Raw genomic sequence first — 17,960 nt, forward strand, 5'->3', positions numbered from 1 at the left:
GAATTGTCTCCTTTTACGAAGAATCTGTCTCTCCCTGGTGTGGAGAATTAAGCTCGCCAGCCTTGGAGAGTGAGCAGTGTGACTCCTTTCTCCTAGTTCCAGCTCAGAAGTGTCCCATGCTGCCTTGACCTTGGGCACACAGAGCCCAGCATGCTTGGGCTGAAGCAGTTGATTCTCTGCACCTTCTGGGGTCTGTACCCGTCTGCCAGGGCACCTAGACAGTCCTTGTCTCTTTAGGTAGGGGTGACCTGATGCTGGTCTGGAAACTGCCTAAACTGGGCTCTCTGATCTTATGTATTTGGTAAAACTGGACCATCCATAGAAAGGCAGAAGTTTCATTTATTACATTTAGTTGTTCCCTACTAGAGCAGGAGTTGGCAAGCTCTCTCTGTGAAGTCAGTAAATACTGTAGACTTTGTGGATCATGCAGCCGCTGTCATGACTGCTTCAGTCTGCCACTGTCATGTGACAGCAACCTGAGACCATATGGAAACACATGAGCATGCCTGGGTTCCAGTAAAACGTTCTCAGAACAGGTGTTAAGGCTAGATTTGGCCCACAGGCCATAGTTGTGGACCCTTACACTAGAGTATGAGATAGTTAGACTCCAAATATCAGGAGCTGAATTGGGAGGAATGCTGGTTCAGGGAAATCATTCCATCCTCTAGGCCCCTTCATTTTAAGCACAGGGGTCAGTTCTATGGGGCACTTAACTAAAGTGGGCATTATGGGAAAAGGATGTAGTAGAGATTCACAGTTTAAACTGACATGTGGGTTCTCAGGTGGTGGCATGGTCCTCGAGTGCTCATTGTGAGCCAGTCAGTGTGCCGCTGCCGAGGATGACCTCACCCCATCCTCACAGTAAACCCATGCAGGGTCAGGATTGTTACTCCCATTTCACAGATGAGACAGCAGAACTCAAAGAGGTCCAGAAACCTTCTCAGAGTTGCAGAGGAATCAGGGCATCAGACTTTGAGCTCAGGTCTGACAGGCTGTTAGGGCTGGAATGTTTAACCACTGTTCCACATTCCCTGTCCGCGGGGCCTTAGATCAGCGTGACTGCCTTTAAAAAGGCACCTTTGCTGTGGATTGTAAAGGGCGTCACAGATAGAAGAGCGTTTGCTGTGAGGTCTGTCCAGTGTTGGGGGCAGTGCTTCATCAGACTTTCTCTGCCGCCACCACCTGCATAACTCAGAGGGGGAAGTATAGGTGTTCCAGAAAGCCTGGAAGTGGACTGGGGTTTCCGTCAGTCACTGAAGGTAGGTGATGCTAATTCTAGGGTGTAGGTGAGCAGTTGGGGTGCCAGTTAGGAATGGGACTTTGAAGAAGCAGATCCCAGTGTAGAGGTAGTCGTCAGCCCAGGAGTCTGAGAGCGACTTGGATTTCTCTCCAGCACCATCCTTCAAGCATGGAAGAAGTAAGGATTCGCAGTTCCCCTTGTGTTCGTTGTTGGCATGAATCTCTGGGTCTGAGTCTTAACAGACTTTATTTCACAGATCAGATTTACAGCTGCATTACAGTCTCAGTAGTTCTTAAAGCTTGGCTCACCTTTCGTGATGCCAGGATACCTCCTTTATCTGTTGTCGGGTGAAGGTGAATGTTTGAGTAGAAAGCATTGTACACTCCTTGGTCGGTAGGTTTGAGCGATTACAAAGTACCTTGACCACCTTGACCGTGAGTAGTGACTTCTGACCTCAGGGCAAGAGTGAGAGATTTAAGGTAGAAACGGTGGAATTGGAGAGTGCCTGGTCAGTATCTGAGGCCACCCTCCCAGGACAGAGAGCCATGGAGTGCTTTTGTTTCTGACAGGCTCTGGGGTTTTGAGCAGTGTGGTGCTGTGATCTAATGGTGGGTAGGAGGTCTTCTTTGCTATTACACCACACTTTCTCTCATCAGGGATGGTGGTCTGAAGAGGGAGAAGGTGAAGGACACATTCAAAGAGGAGCAGCAGAAGCTGTACAGCAAAATGATCGTTGGGAACCACGAGGACCGGAGCCGGTCCTGAGCCTGCGCCTTGCGCTGCCTGGAGCCACCCCCCGCAGGTCTGGACCCGCGAGCCAGCTGCCGCCCCCGCCGCCTTTCCGACTCCGGGGCTCCCCAGGACTCCAGCTTCTTCAGACCCGCCCCAGAGATCCCTGGGCGCACCGCCTGAAGTGGACGCTGCTGGGGGTTGCTGCCCAGGATGAGATGCCTTCTTGTTTCTTTTACACTAAGTCCGTCGGAGGAATGCCATTAAAGTCACCTCTCCACCTGTACATGTGTGGGGCTGAGTGGTGGGGAAGAAGCGGCCACTTTCCCGTGTCCGGGACATTAGCATGTCAGTCTGTTACGGATGCCACCTGCCAGGGACTTTGTTGGGGAAAGGGTCCCCCCATTTGTGAGGAGAGGCACTGCCGAGGCAGTGTGACTTGCTTCAGCCTAAACATCAGCCCCCGAAGCCTCGGAGCTCCGCAGACTGGATAAAAGGAAAACCGCTGTCTGCAGGGGCTTTCGGCAAAATGAGGTTTTAATTCTTGTGCTCCTGCCCACGGGCAGTCACCAGACGGGATGGCAAGAAGCGAGGCGGACCGGTGACTAGGGTGTGGTGGGAACCAAGAGTCATTTTGTGTTCAAACTCCAGTGCTAACCCTGAACTCCCATGTGACTTGCTCTTTGTTAACTGCTGCCTCAGTTTCCCCATCTGTAACCTGCTTCAGGAGGGGAAGGGTGGTGATACCTACCTCACAGGGTTGTTGTGGGGATTGAAGTGCTATTTTAAAGGACAAGTTGTTCAGTGTTACAAGTATAGGTCCATGAAACGTGGCAGGAAAAGGTCTGAACTCAGAGCTGCTGCAAAGGGCTTTGAGTTTGTTTTTGTGAGTAAATAAAATTGTCTTTGATGGTCAATTAATTGAGGGGTTTTCCCCTTCACTCTTTGTCCCTTGGATGTAGCCCTAGGCAGCACACTTCCTACAGCAGTTACAGTTTTCTGACTCAACCAAAGCCCCGGGACTGTAGGGAATCCACTTGACTTCTGGAATGAGGAATAGTAGTGTTCAGAAGAAGCTACTCCTCATATCAGATGTTTGCCTCTCTCTCTGATTAACTTAGAACTTCCAGTACAGACTGAGATGTGGATTTCTCCGATGGGTGCCTGGGATTAGAGGCGTGTGAAGAGGCACCATTTGTTGGGGTGAGGGCAGGGCGGTCTGGATGTAAGGACAGTGGGAAGCAGCAAGGAAATGGGGCAAGGTAGGAACAGAGGCTCTGGAAGGGTTAGTGAGGGGTCAGGATGGGCAGGTGGCTCTTGGGTGCACTGTGGGCTTCCACACAGCCGGAGGAAGACTGTGGGCTTCCTGGGTCCCCTGCGCCCACCTACAGTCACCGTGAAGGCGGATCCAAAGCCACGCAACCCTCACAGTTCTGGCTCCTAGGGTGTACCAGTTTCACATCCCTAACAAGAGAGAGTTGCCTTCCCCCCCCCCCCCCCCCATTTACCCAGCTTTCCGTCCCTCCCCACTTCCACCCCTGGCTCCAGCGTGGCACAGCTGTGGCCCCTTTCAGGATTTGCACCAGCCGTGGTAAGCATCACCTCTCCCAGACTGCCCTCTGGCCTGTGCCCAGGGATGAGGTGGGAGGGCAGCCCTGCTCCTGAGGCACTGACTTGATAGCACTTGGCCTTCCCTGCCCTGACTGCTTCCGCTTCCTTTGCCTCCCTTGCTAGCCTTCCATTTCCTCTTACCTGCCCTATTGCTAACCAGTGAAAAACGATTTTTCTTTCCAATAAAAACCCTGTTTTGACTGTAAGGAACAGCCTCTTATGACCTGTTTTACGAAGAGTAAACAGTGGTTTTCAGCCTTTAGGAGGAGGCAGTATATTTATAGTGTTTAAAGACCACCCAGAATGATCTTTAAAATCAGTTTTGAAGATCAAGTTCCCTTTTTTTAGAAGTTCTTTTTTAAAAAGCTCTGTTGTTTAGTACGTTTATATCATGATTTTCATAGGTGTGCTGAAAAGATAAAAACAGTATTAAAAATAGGCCTATCTATTGATGACCTAGCAGAGGATTGCAAGAGCCTGGGTTAGAATCAGCTGCTGTGTAAAGAAATACTTGTGGAAACTAAGCAAGGATTATTCTACTGTTTTACTAAGAGAAGAGATGTGAATTACACCCCCCAGAAAAGCAATTTCTAAAATTTTCATATAGTGCTTGTCGTAAGTATGGAGACTCATCAAACTACACGGCCATCCTTTTTAATTGGGGACCTGCAGGCCCCGCATTACCCCTAAGTCAGATGCTTGGTTTGGGATAACTGGACAGGTCTTGGGTGGTAAAGCCTTACAACATGCAGGAACGACAGAATCATGTAAAGCAATGCCAAGTACAGAATACTCTCATGCTTAGGATCCTAGCAACAATGAGGATGATTTGGGAATAAAACCAACGGCATCAATTTGGCGGGATGAGCACTGGCCAGCTTCTAATACCACTTCCAAACCTGCTGCTCATTTGCTGTTTTGACTTTTATTTCTCCATTTCCTGATCCACAATTAAGGACTTGGGCTAGATGGCCTCCAGAGCTCTTTCCACCTCAAGTGTCTGTAATTTTAAAAACCCTGGTTCAAATTTTATTTCTGGGTTCTAAAGTCATCTGGTTCAGAAGTAGTTCCGTTTGTATCGGTTTAGTTCCTCTAGAACATAGGGCTAGTGGACGCTCCAGTAGAGTCCCTCCGTGTTTTAGGTGAAGCGGGGGGCTGCCTGGGTTTGAATGTGGATCTCGGCTAGCTGTTTCCATTCAACCGGGAGGTATTGTTCCAGCTAATTAGACAAGGAACTTTCCAGAAAGGCTAGTAAAGTTCCCCTGTCAGAGGGAGCTCAGCAGAAGGCCATCAGCCAGGCCAGAGCTCCGCAAGCTCAGCCTGATGGAGCAGTTTGAGATGATGGCCTTGTGACAGGAGAACCAACTTGAGCACTTGCTTCTTTACTCCCTGCGGCTGCCCTTCCGAGGGGAAAAGAGGCTGGCCGTGAGGGGGCAGGGAGCCCCCCGCGGATCCCCCGAGTGCTCAGCCCTTGGCAGCATCACCCCGTCGACGGCGGGCGCCAACCCTGCCCACCCGCAGAGGTGTTCTGGGTCTGGAGAGCCTGCCGTTCCTTCCGGGAACTGCCCCCGAGCCCCCTGGTCCGTGGGGTAGGTGCCCTCGCGTCCGGGACACAGCAGCGACAGAGAGCCCGCCGGGGTGTGCCTCCGGGGCGCACGCGCGCTGTGTGGCCTGGGACCTGCGGGCCGGAAGGGCAGCGGCACGCACTCTGGCTCTCGAACCCGCTAGGAGACGGCCGTCCGGCCATCCATCTTCCGTGGCGCTAACACCCCCTCTCCCCCCCTCCCAGTCAATATGTCTCTCTCCGATGGGAAAGTTAATAAATTTTGCTCTAGATTAAAAGTATTGATCATTTCATTTGTAAACGATAAATAAAAAGGGGGGACTTTTCATTGCAGCCGGGGTAGCGTCTGGTGTATTTTGCCGCTGCAATCGCGCCAGGCGTGGGGGGGCGGGGGGGCTTCTCATATGCATTCCGGCCGGCCAGCTGCATTGATTTTCTATTAGTCTCCCCAGCACCACCCAGTAACACATCATTTCAGTACCTGCTATTAATGGTCTTTTGATAAATAATCACTTGTAAGTCAATAAATTTTTATTAAACAGTGTGGCTCTTTGATTTATTAAAATCCGACCGTGTTTGTCTGGGAGAAAAGGGATGCTGAATTGAAGTGGAGGCTTTCATACATCTTCCTGACGCCGAGCAGTCACCGCACACTCCAGAGAAAAACAATTGCATTTTAACAGAAACAAAACAGCCGAGTTTGGAACTTGAGCCCGGGGAAACTTTATCTTCGTCAGTCTGATCCTTTCCTCTGCAGGGAGCAGCGGCGGGCCGGAGGGCGCCGCCGTGTCAAGAACTTTGTTTACTTCCGAGAGCGGTGAGCTACCTTGGCCGGGCCCCGCGTGCGCGCGCGCACACAACGCACACGCACACGCACACGCACCCGGGGTCAGCGCAGAGCCTGAGCCGTCCCGCAGGCCGCCCCACCTGCTGCACCCCCGAGTAGGCACCCTTGACAAGCAGGCATCGGGGACCCATGAGAAAAGTTGGATTGCAGGGCCTTTCGGCTTCCATCCCCACCGAATCTCCCAGGTCCCATCTTGCGGCAGGAAATGCCAAGAGATACGTTACATTTTATGTAGAGATCTGGCTGTATGGATGATTTTTTTTAAAGTGGGCCAATAGCTGAAGACTGGAGGACTTTTTTTGTGAGATGGTCATGGCATTAAAATTTGCTGTAAAGGGTTGACAAGTTTTCGTTGAGGCTAATATGGCCCCACAGGGATTGTCATGGGTACAGAGGCCCAAGTACTGAATACAGAAGCAGAACTCCCAGCCCGGGCGGAAGCAGGAGAAAGGGGGAGAATGTGGCTAGTAAAATGCTTGTATTAAAGCTCATGGGTAGAACTCCTTGACTCTGGCCCTATCCAGGCTACTACTGTGACTCTTTTTCCCTTCCTGGTCAGTGTGACAGGTGTTAACAGGAAGACGTGCAAAGTGGGGACTGCTAGTAAGTTCAGGTGAGGGCTTTAGCGTTTTTAAACATTTTAGGTTATTTAATGTTTAAATTACATTTTTAAGTGTTTTTAAAATGTAATGTTTTAAACCCACTGCAAGTCTTCTCTGTTGCTTGGAGTTCCTTTTCTGTCCTGGTCTTGGTGGGGAAAGCTTCAAGGGAACCTCAAAGGGGAACAGGAAGCTGGAGAGCAGAAAACAAACAAACGCTTGGCGCTTGGCGCACCAGGCAGGTGAGTACTGATGCGGGTTCTCAGGGGCGTGGCCCATTCTGCCCTGCAGGAGGTTGGCCAAGGAGCCGGGCTTCCCCTTCCAAGGAGCTCAGAGCCTGTGCCTGAGGCTTGAGCCTCACCCCAACCCCCCTGGGGGAGGGGGGCGTGCAGTGGTGGCCCAGGCAGGAGAGCCTCAGGGCAGCATGTTCCTAGCTTTCTAGAACACGAGTAACATTGAGTATAATCTGTACTTGATATGTGCAAAATTCAAGTCCACTTTCAAGGTAAAACAGGAGACCTGTGAAATGTTTCACTTGGGGAGTTTACCTCTGGCCTCTGTTCATTGCCCCTCACTTCCCTTGACCTCTCCATGTTCTTTCCACTCTGTTTTTAGGACTCTGGTGAGGAAGGTTAGGGGAGAATCATCTTAGAGTTTCTTGAGCTCCGTGAGTTTACTTCCGGTGATTCGGAATCAAATACATTAAACTCTGGGACGGGGGTGACTCTCACTGGCTGGGCAGCTGGTTGGGGGCTAGGGGTGTGAGGCTGGCCCAGAGGAGGTTACAAGGGACTTTGGGGCCATCACAGCAGATACCTGCACACCTGTAGATACAGCCAGACAGTAGAGGCCAGGGGAAGGTGGAGGTTGGGAGGGAGTCAGGGTGGAGAGCTGAAGCTTCCAGAATGGAGGATTTGGTAATCCTAGAGAGCTATGACAATGGATTTCCCTCGCTTGACCCCACAGCTCCCCAAATGCATATTCATTGCCTTTGAACCCCTCCATGCAGCACAGATTCAGCTCTGACTGGCTGGAAGTGAGGTCAGAAGGTTAGCTGGTGCTTTCCCATCTCATCCCATCCAGAGTTCCAGGCCAAGATGGTCCTCGGCTCCCCGTGCTCCCTCCTGCCCTGTTTTCACTGTTCCTCCCTCGCTGAGGAGTGGCTCCGAAGGAGCGGCCAGGGGAGGTGCCCAGCCTCTTGGGGTCTCTGGTTCCGCCGCTGCTGCAGTGGGCTTGGGGAAGGGCTGCCTGCACTCCGATTGATCCACCAGCTGTGATTTGTCATTTCTCTGAGGCAGGCGCTGTTTTCTCTTGCTTCAGGAGGCCCCTTCGACACCTGCTTTATTTTTCTTCCTGCGCTGACGTGACGGGAGACAGGTGTTAAACTACTTAATCACTTTAAAATTGTTTTAATTTTCTGTTTTTTATTGATCTCTCCAGCACCAATTAATCAGCTCACTGGACCAGGCAGTTAGTACATTAAAAATTGTCAGGGAGGCCGTGCATCTTGCAAAATGTCTAAAAAATATTCGGCTAGCAAATTGCGTTTTTCTTTGGCATGCAACAGTCCTTGGCCCACAGAGCTCGCACTTGCAAAGGACCTCTGGGAGTATTCAGGGTACAGGAGGGATCCTGGCCAGAGAGGCTTCCTGTGGGGGAAATGGAAGCAGGTGCCCTTTTCGGTGCTGATTTGCCACCTTTCCTTCCACTTTTGTTTTCTGCTTCCCACACAACTGGGTCTCCTTTCCCCAAGAGCACTGGGAATTTTGGTGGAAGGGCGCACTCGCCCTGCAACCGTGTGTCCTGACCCCCACAAGGGCAGGAATTCATGGTCTGTAACTGTTCTTGCAGCCGGGCACCCAGCCCACAGCCAGATTTCCTCTCCCTGGGACGTCGGCACCTTTGATTTGTCCTTCTGATGTTGCCAAAGCCACCTCCCTGCGGCAGGGGGCCTGCTAAACTTGGTAAACTCTCTCTATTGGCAGGTGGCTGTTGTGTCACACCGCCTTGTCCCTGGCACCCTGATGATGAACTGAAGCCTTTCCACAGAATGTTCTGGACAACCCCACCCCCACAGTCACCAGGTCCTGTGCTGCAAACCCTTTGCCATCTATCTTTTATCACCCCTCCAGAAAATTATTTATTAACTGCTTGGCTGTACTTTCTGAATTAAATAAAAACACGGACAGAATAATCAGGGGCTTCAGTATCACTTCTTAGGGGTAGAAATTTGGTTTCCGGTTTTCCCATTTTTGCTTGACTTTCTATCACTCTCCAAAAGCAAGTGCCTTATTTTTTATGTGGTGAACTAAACATCCAACAGCCCGTTTGCAGGCTCTGAACTGTCTGTGCCATCCCAGCGCTGCCCTCCCGAAGCATCTCCATGCCCTTCTTCCTTCCTTCTGAGCTGCTCCCAGGACTAAAGGGCAGCTCTTCTTTACCCAGCCCCCCAAGACCCCTGCACCGCTCACACAAGCTGCCCCCCAGACACCTCAGGTGAATCAGGGCTGGCAGCCCCCACCCGAGGAGGAAAAGGGCAGGAGCCCCAAGTTGTGGGGACGTTGGGGGCAAACATGGTCAGGCCCTGCATGCTGGCCGGCCAGACTTATCTTCCCCCAGCACCCAGCCCCACCCGCTCTGTATTAATTGGCATTTGATTGGGCTAGGGCATATAATCTAGTATTGATTTTCTCTCTGGACGCCACAGCTTTATTTGCTCACATCTGCCTTGTGTTTAATTGGTGCTTTGCTCTGGAAACAGAGATCTGATCGGCTTGTTTAGTTTCTTTTCCTGGGGCACACAGGCACGCACACACCCTCGCACTCTCAAGTTGGCCGGCCCAGCCCGGCCTCTCTCTGACCCACCCCCCAATAGTGAGGCCCTCCTGGCGGATAGGAGGAACACGGAATGACCCAGAAGGCTTCCTCAGAGACTCCTGGTCTTTACACTTGACCTCACCTGCAGTGGGCTGATCCTTCCTGGTGTGAAAGTGTGTGTGACCATTCCTGGGGGGAACCACTGACTCCAGGGTCAGACCTGGGTTCAAATCCACCTCTTGCCTGTATGTGGCCTGGAGGCGAACCTATTGGATCTTCTGCCCTGCAGTATCATCCTTGAGACCTTCTTTGCAGGACTCTTAGGGAAGCACTGCCAATCACCACACTCCGTGCCCGGCACTTAGTGGGTGCTCAATAAGCAGCAGCCCCTTGGCCAATAACGGTGCCCCATTCAGCCTGTGCAGCTACAGCGCACTGCCCGCCTGGCGTGAGAGATCGCAGCCCTGCGTACTGGAGAGAAACAGTCACCCGAGGCCACGTCGGTCCACGCACAGTGAGGGGTGCGTGTCTCCTTGGGGCTCACAGTCCAGTGAGAACCTTGGCCCCAAGGCGCTGTGGGCACCACTCACCTTGTCTGAGGCTGGCAACATCTCCCCTGCTCCCCCTGCAGCAGAGACCTCCCTCCCAGCCGGGCCTCTCCTGTCACCCGATGTCCCATCCAGCACAGCCTCCCCGGGCTGGGCCCTGGGCCGGGTGGGGGGGGGGGGCTGTTTTTCTTTCCTCTGACTCTGGTCCTGCGTTTGGGCTGGTCCGCCCTGAGCTTTTTGTAGCAAAGGGAAGATGTAAAGGCCAGAGGCAAACACTAATTTCCTATTGACACAACATTAATTCTCTTGCTTGGACAGGTGAATGTGCTTTCACTCACTTTGCCAAGATTAATGATGTTTGTTTGCCTGCTCAGAGAGGCCCTAATGAGGGGTTTGTGAATGGCACGCCTCCTGGGTTGGCTGTGGGGAAAGAGGCTGGAAACTGCCCTACACCAAGGAGAACGGCCTCTTCCCCCACTTCCAATGTCATCGTGTCCCTATTCAGGCGCTGGGGCCTTCCCTGGAAGAAACAGGGACAAAAGCATCATTGGTTAAAGAATGTGAGCTGTTTGGGGCACCTGGGTGGCTCAGTTGTTAAGCGTCTGCTTTTGGCTCAGGTCATGACCCCAGGGTCCTGGGATCGAGCCCCACATCGGGCTCCCTGCTCAGCGGGAAGTCTGCTTCTCCCTCTCCCACTCCCCCTGCTTGTGTTCCCTCTCTCGCTGTGTCTCTCTCCGTCAAATAAATAAAATCTTAAAAAAAAAAAATGTGAGCTGTTTGTGTCCTGCCCCCATGGGGTTATTACTGACAAGGAGACCTTCTCAACAGACCTGCACACAGGGCTGCAGCTGGCCCGCCCCTCCCCTGCCCTGCCTATCTAGCACCTGAAGCTCTCTTCCCACCTGGGGCCTTGCCCCGTTTGCACACCCGGAGTTGTCAAAAGTCGGGGCCTGAAGAGCAACAAATGCGTGTGGCCAGGCCAGGGCTTCTAAGGATGGGCCGCTTTCCGAGGAGCATCAGGAAAAGGGAGGGTGCCCACTGCCGCCAGGGGAGCAGACTCCTGTAAGTGACGGGAGCACTAGACTGGTACGGAGCGGCTTCAGTGTGTGATTCTGCGGGCTCAGCACAGCCCAGGCAGATGGGCGGGGAGGGTGGTGCGGGGCCCTGGAGGTATGAAGCCATGCACTGTGGGGGGCTCTGCAGGGGGCTCTGCAGATTTCACTGGCCACCCTCCATGGAGCTCAAGTGTCATTCCCCACGAGAGCCAGGCGCTGCTCTCTTCAGGAATCTGAGCCGAACTCCGAACCAATAATCACCGAGGAGGGGAGGGATCGCTTATTACAGCCCCATTTTGTCACTAAGGATGGTCCATTCATTACAACCTGGCCATCCGAGGTGTGGGGGGAAGTGGGGGGAAGCAGGGAGTAAAGAGAGGGAAAGGGTAGGAGCCAGCTCTGGGTCCGGGCTGGGAGGGAAGAAACGCTGGGGAACTCTCGCCCAGGGCGGTTCCCCTTTGTCCACGTACCCCCATGTGGCAGGCCCCCTGAAGGACCAGCCTGTAACCAAACAACAGGGTTGTCTATTTATTTTTGCTGTTCGTGTTCTTGCTTTTATAAATTATAGAAACCCACTTCAACCAGCCTCAAGACAAAAGGGTATTATCTCCTGAAAAGGCCAGTGGTGGATTAGGCCTGGGCTGAGTTTGGGCCTGAAACAGTGTCACCCATTCAGTCGTGCTCCCCCGCCGTCTCTCAGCCCTACTTCTCCCCGGGGTTGGATCCCTTCTCAGGCGGGCGTGCCGCACGCTCCCCGAGGTAAGAGGGCCGCGGTAGCAGCCGGAAGGGCGCCCGCTAGACGGGTAAGACTGGTAGCCCTGAGGCCAACCTGGTCCTTGCTCTCTGGTTGCAATTGAGCCTCAGGCCAATCCCAGAACCAATCCATCACATGACCAGAGAGGTAGCATTCACTGATTGGCTTAGGACTGTGTCAGTCATATAGGCCTGGGGGTGGGGTCAGCCCGCCCAAACCAGATCAATCGAATGAGGCAGGAGGGTTTTTTTTCCCTAGAAAAATCAGGGTGGCCTTACCAGAAAAAGGCAAGGATCAGTGGCAGGCCAGCCCAAACCACAGACGCGCACTGCACCCTTTTACTACTCAGTGAGTGTAGAAGCTGCCATTCACTGAGCAAGGCACTGTACTTTACAGTTATCCTGCACCTCGCCCGCAGACCCCGCTTGTGCCGGCTCCTTACACCGTGGCATGTGATGGACCCAGCTAAAGCAGTATTAGAACTGCAAGCGCAATGTTGCTTTCTTTTCCAGAACACAGCGGCAGTGGTTTAGCAAATCTGTTAGAGCAGGGTCTCTCCCTGGAGCACTTGAAGGATTGACTATAGTAGACCTCGCAAGTATCACAGCCCCAGAGGGGATTCGGCAGCAGGAGACCGGAGGCGTCCTACCATCTCCCCATCTTTCGTTGGGAAGAAGATCCAGACCCTTTGCTGCTTTGCTTCCATCCGGGCTGCCTTCCCTATTTGAATCTTTGTCACCCGAGGAAGAAGGAAGCCCTACAGAACCCACAATGCAAGTCATTGTGAACAATTCCAGAGCCGGCAGGGAGAGCCAAAATGTGGGCTTCTAAAATCACTATTTGCCAAATTTGTCCACTCCAGTGCCCTGGGCACTTTTCCCCAGACACATTCCAGGGGCAGCCCTCGTCCAGCTGAGTCCGCAGATCCGGAGGGGCCCTGGGGGTCTGTATGCCTGACAAATCATAAGTCAGGCAAGCTGGGGCAACTGCCTCAGTGAACATCTTCTCTGGCTGTGGCATATCTGCTCCTTCCAGAGACACCGGTGGTCAACGGCAAAGCAGCATAGACCACACCAAGAGAAATGCTGTTCGCCGGAGTCGTTTGCTACAACGCATTTGATCAGTGTGTCTTTGATTAGAGGACTTCATCTGGTCGTCTTGTGTCCTCTGTAGCTTTCAGGTGTTTACACGTCCATGGAGAGACGCAGCCTGGACTTAGAAGACAAGGAGTTTTGAATTTGCATAGATCTTAGTTTCCACATATGCAAATTGGGGATAAAATCCAGTGACCAGTCTATTGGAGAATCAAATGAAAGAATGTGCGTGAAAGTGTATGGAAGGCCGTAGTGAGTATGGCATTATCGTTCAAATGAGCATTCAGTCATTGCTTTTCATTCAAACTCTGTAAATTCTAATGTTTAGGTCATTCAGACGCAGTGATTCTTACTAATGAAGGTCACCTTTATTCTATAGTGCCCCTTCTTACACAATACAGGATATACGCTTTTGATGAGATATGGTATCGTGTGGATCAACGGGGAATTGCGTTTTTGTTAGTGTCCATTGCCATCAATTAAATTCTCTCTAATCCTAACCACTGCCTCCTGGGGGGGTCCCTCTGTTCCCTGTGAAGACGTTCATCACAATAGCATTGTGTTCCCCTTCTTTCTTGGCAGCTGGTCTCCTTCTAGACCGTGAGCATCAGGAGGGTAGGGAGCTTGTTCTCTGTTCGGATGCCCAGCAACAAGCACAGTGCCAGGCAAAAAGCAGATCTCAAATGTTGACGGCATGGATTTTAATTTATTAACACATATAATCCTAATTTTCTTTTTAAACAGTTCACAGCCCAGACCTAACTCAAATGGCCCCTCTCTCTTTCCCCTTTTATGGTAGTTAAAAATGGAAGCTCCAGAGTCAGACTGGGTTAAGCTGTGTGACGTAGGGCAAGTTACTTAACTTCTCTGTGTCCCCAGTGTCCTTGGCTATAAAATGGGTATCATAATGGTGCTTATTTCATGTAAGGTTTTTCTGACAGTGAGACGAGAGAAGCCCCTGGAACAGGGCATGGCCCCATGGGTGTTTAATGAATGAGATCAGTGCAGTTGGAGGACAGAGCATGATTCTGAAGTCAAGCAGAATCACTACTGCGTATCCATGGACTTGGGGTCAGACTCATATCAGTTGGTTTCTCTGCCTCAGTTTCTTCATCCGGAAAATGGGGATACTAAATTGTACATGGCTGTTGGAAGACAAATGAGTGGGTGTGAGTAAAGCATTTGGAAGGAGTCCCTTTCACAGAAGGCTCTGGGGTCTTCTTCTGCAGTATAGGGAACAGACGAACACCTCTTTGGCATCCTGGCCTGATGCCAAAGCTCTTGGCCTGGAGACAAGATGACCACAGGGGTTCCCTTAGCCTCATTCGCATGACCTCTGCCTCCCGAACAACAGAAGTCCTTCCCACCACAGGTTTGTACTACATTCCTCTGTAAACTCCCAACCCACCCTCTGAACCAAGTTGAAATGACATGATCTGATAGTCAGAACAGCACATTTCTTTTATTTGGTACCGGTTGGTTTATCTGAGCATCATCAGAGAGTGAACTGTTCTAAGCAAAATAATTTCCCAATGAAAATCCTTCTAAAATACCCTCCTCTGCCATCTTACACAGACGACAAAAGACGGGGTTTAGTCTTTCTGATGGCTCTGGGACATCGTTATGAACAGGAACCACAGTGCTGTCTTCAAAGACCTCTGACCTAAGTCAGGCTTTCAGTCCTATTGCCAAACGCCCACAGAAGGGCTCTGGAATTCCTCTTTCTCCTTGTGGACCGCTGCATACACTTGCCACCTTGCACCTAGGCTCTGGGCCTCTGCCTCTGATCTTGCAGCCTAAGGGCTCCGGCCAACTGGGAGAGCAGTGCGGGCCCTGGGGTAGCTACTTTCTTGTCCTCGAGACTTTTAAAAATGTTGCTTATAATCAGGTCCCAGCTGTGTTTTCCGTGGTCACAAATGCTATGATTGTACCTACGCTCAACTGTATCCATTGAACAACTTTTTATAGAGCCAAGACTCTGTGCTCCGAGAGGAGAAGTGCTGCCCGCCCCTTCACACAGCCATACCCACCCTGGCCCCTCTCACACGGTGCTTGGTGAGCCTGGGAGCCGGAGGGGGATCTGGTTATACGCAGATTCTGGATGGGGCCTGCGGGTCTGTGTTTCCAACAAGTTCCCGGGGGAGGCCGCTGCTGGTGCCCAGATCAGGTCCCAGCGTAGCAAGGCTTCCGTGCAGAAGAGACAGATCCAGACGCCCCGGGGCAGGCAGGCCAGGCAGCCATGTGGCGCCCAGGCAGGCAGAGGTGCCGGGAAGAGGTGGGAACCCCTCCCTGCCCCAGCTAACGTGTCTACAGAAGCAGAGTCGGCATGGAAGAAACACATCTGCAGGCTGCACTCAGCCCTCCACGTCTGGTAGCGGCCTGCCCGGGAGTTGGGCATCTCAGGCGCTTTGTGGGTAAACGACCCGGGTCACACGCGAGTCCTTCCACCGCCGCCCAGAGAGCAGGTGACCAGCCGTGGCCGAATGCCTGACAGGAGCCGGGAGCGGGTCCGTTGTGGAGAACTGTGCAGCACTGGCTCAGGCGCTCCCTGAAGCCATGAACTTGGGGAGGAGGGAAAGGGCGGCAGCATCCTCATATTTAAGTGCCCACACCGGTCTGTTCATTGTACGCGATTTCCTTTCACCTTCCCCGTCTTGCGGAGTGTGGCGTCAGCCTCATTTTACAGATGAGGAAACTGGATTTCAAGAGGTTTACTAACTTGGTCACCTGACCCAGCTACTCGTTGGTGACGTGAGGACTCAGAGCTTCGAAGCCCTCTTCGGATAATGCAGCAGGTCGGGTGTCTGCATATGCTGGGCACACTCGTTAGCTCTGATCTCACAGAGCCCCGCGAGGTCCGTGCAATTTTTCCTGTCCACAGATGGGTATACTGAGGCTCAGTGGCTGAGTAACCAGCCCAGGCCACACGGCGGTGGAGCCAGGAGGCAACTGAACATAGTCCTCCACGCTGTGCTGCGGGAAAAGGCTCGGGTCAACTGGTATCCAGCCTCAAGCCCTAGAAGGGGCCTGAGTATGGGGAGGGGTTGCCAGAAGTGGAATTCCAGTACCCTATCTCTTTAATTGTCGCGATCAGGACGTGGCCGTCCTCAAGCTGGTAAGACACTGCCATCCCCGTACTTGCCCCCAGCCCGCTGGGACGCGTCCCGTGTCCTTCTAACACTGGCAGCCACAAATACGAGGGCTGTGGCCCAGAATGTGTGCCTGCCTGTCAGAGCCTACTGGGCTGCCCATCAGCGCAGGACTCTGTGGCTATTGGGAGCATGGGATTTAATTTCTTCCCGCTCCTCTCATCCCTGAAAAGTTTGCAGTGTGCTAGGAGAGGAGTCGCAAGAAGCACAAATTTCCAAAATAACTTCGGCTTTTTGTTGAATTCAGGACGTACAAGAAATTCTTTTTATAATCAGGCATAAAATGTCTAGGGCTTATGATTTCTTTACGATTGATGAAGTGGCATAGCCTTGAGCTCTCCCTGGCAACACACATATGCGTGCACACAGGTGCACACACACATACATGCACATGCACCCAGGTGCACATCTGCTGAGAACAAGACTTCTTCCAATTACCCTCGGGAATCTGGGCTGGTCACCGGGGGCTCCTCCCTCCGTGAGAGTGCAGTGAGGGCCAGGAGCTCTGGCTGGCTGGGCACCTGTGCTCAGGCTGCCCGTGAGAGCCGGAGGGAGGTAGACGAGACGGCGGGGAAGATGGAGTCTTCGAGCCACAGGTTCCAATGGCAGGTGTCCCAGAACTTGGAGACTGGAGAAGATTTTGTTCAGCTCAGCAAATGTCTCCCCAGGGAAAAACTTCCCCAAGCTTGATTTAATACTGACCCCAAACGACTTGAATCAGACATGCAAGAGTTACAGCTATACGAGAGCAGTTGGGATTATAATACGCTTACAGAAGAAGGAAACAAGCTCAATTTGGGGGTCACTGGCCTCCTCCTCCATACCTGCTTCATGATTTGGCACATGGATTATGTTCCGCTGCCTCCTCCCGGCCTGCAAGCCCCATGCTCTCCTCAAAGTGCTCGGTAGACACTGGGCAGCTCCTGGCTCCCAGAGCCCACAGAGGTTTTTCATCTTGGGGGGCTGTGCTGAGTGACTCCTCGGGTGCTCCCAGGCTGTTGTCCCACCTGCTGCAGGCCCCACATGTCAGCGGAGGGCTCCTCAGTGCAGCCTGTGGCCAGGAGCTTTCAGAGATGGCGCTCTGTTCTTCGAAACTGTCTTCTGTCTCCTTCCCACTTGCCCTCCAGAGAGACTGAGTGTGGGCATCGTTTTGGGTTGAGGGTTAGAGCTCAGAAGCATTCTATGTTTTCTTGTCAGTCACTCCTTGTCCTCTGGCTCCACTAGGGTTATTATGAAAGGTTGGTGCCTCAGTTTCCAAGCGGCCCCAGCTGGAGTCTTCCTCCTACCCTTGCTTCCACTCCAGGCAGATTCCCCAGGCCAGAGTCTCCTGCCCTGGGGGCCCAAGGGACGAACTGAAGGACTTGGGACAGCAAAGGGGACTCAGGCCGTGCTGGTGTTTGCATGGAGCATTCAAGTTGGAAGGCTCCTAAAAGCACACCTCGTTTTGGCCTCTCATTTTACAGAAAAGGCTTTGAGGGGCTGCTCCTGGGGCAAGTGGATGTGAGAGCCTTGGAATTCACTCTCGGCTTGCTCGCCTTCCCACTTCTGGGACTTGGCTTAGGTACCTTCTGAGCCCGGGGTTCCCTCAACCAGGCGATGAGCATAACACCTACCTCTTAAGTTCCTTGTGAGGTCAAGTAAGGTCATCCAGGCCTTCCACGTGGGAGAATTTAGTTGGGGGGGGTGTTCAGTTAATGTTAGTGCTTCTATTTCTGTCCCCCCTAATCTTTTCTTTATGGTACCTAGTTCCCCAAATGGACCTTTTCCCCCACTAGGCTATGAATTCCGGGAGGTCAGGAACCCCGTTCAAGTCTTGGGTTTCTCAGCACCTATGACAGTGCCTGGCATTGACCCATGTAATTTCAAATTGACCAGTGTTAGGCAGGGTTTCCAGACTCCCCGAGCTCAGACCCCCCCCCTCCGGGAGCGGAGAGGCCTGCCCTCAGAGGGCCC

The 17,960-nt window shown here is 52.5% G+C and overlaps 1 protein-coding gene and 1 long non-coding RNA gene across 9 annotated transcripts in view; both read left to right on the plus strand.

Annotated features, from left to right (window-relative positions):
- GPAT4 (glycerol-3-phosphate acyltransferase 4) overlaps positions 1 to 2,890 on the plus strand; it is a 34,371-nt gene extending 31,481 nt beyond the window's left edge. For all 8 annotated transcript variants that reach the window (XM_073902533.1, XM_025886150.2, XM_073902535.1 and 5 more), the window contains one exon: positions 1,897 to 2,890. In XM_073902533.1, the coding sequence (XP_073758634.1) occupies positions 1,897 to 2,005 (109 nt within the window). In that variant the 3' untranslated portion in view covers positions 2,006 to 2,890. The remainder of the gene's footprint in view (positions 1 to 1,896) is intronic.
- A 3,574-nt stretch (positions 2,891 to 6,464) lies between these two features.
- On the plus strand, positions 6,465 to 8,759 carry LOC141374364 (uncharacterized). Its single transcript, XR_012381187.1, has 4 exons — positions 6,465 to 6,604; positions 6,702 to 6,832; positions 7,206 to 7,257; positions 8,576 to 8,759. It is a non-coding gene; the product is annotated as an uncharacterized lncRNA (long non-coding RNA).
- Positions 8,760 to 17,960: the final 9,201 nt, after the last annotated feature.

The sequence above is a fragment of the Callorhinus ursinus genome, unplaced genomic scaffold, assembly GCF_003265705.2.
Source record: "Callorhinus ursinus isolate GAN/ISIS: 27379988/994484 unplaced genomic scaffold, GSC_fseal_2.0 scaffold17, whole genome shotgun sequence".
Classification (NCBI taxonomy): domain Eukaryota; kingdom Metazoa; phylum Chordata; class Mammalia; order Carnivora; family Otariidae; genus Callorhinus; species Callorhinus ursinus.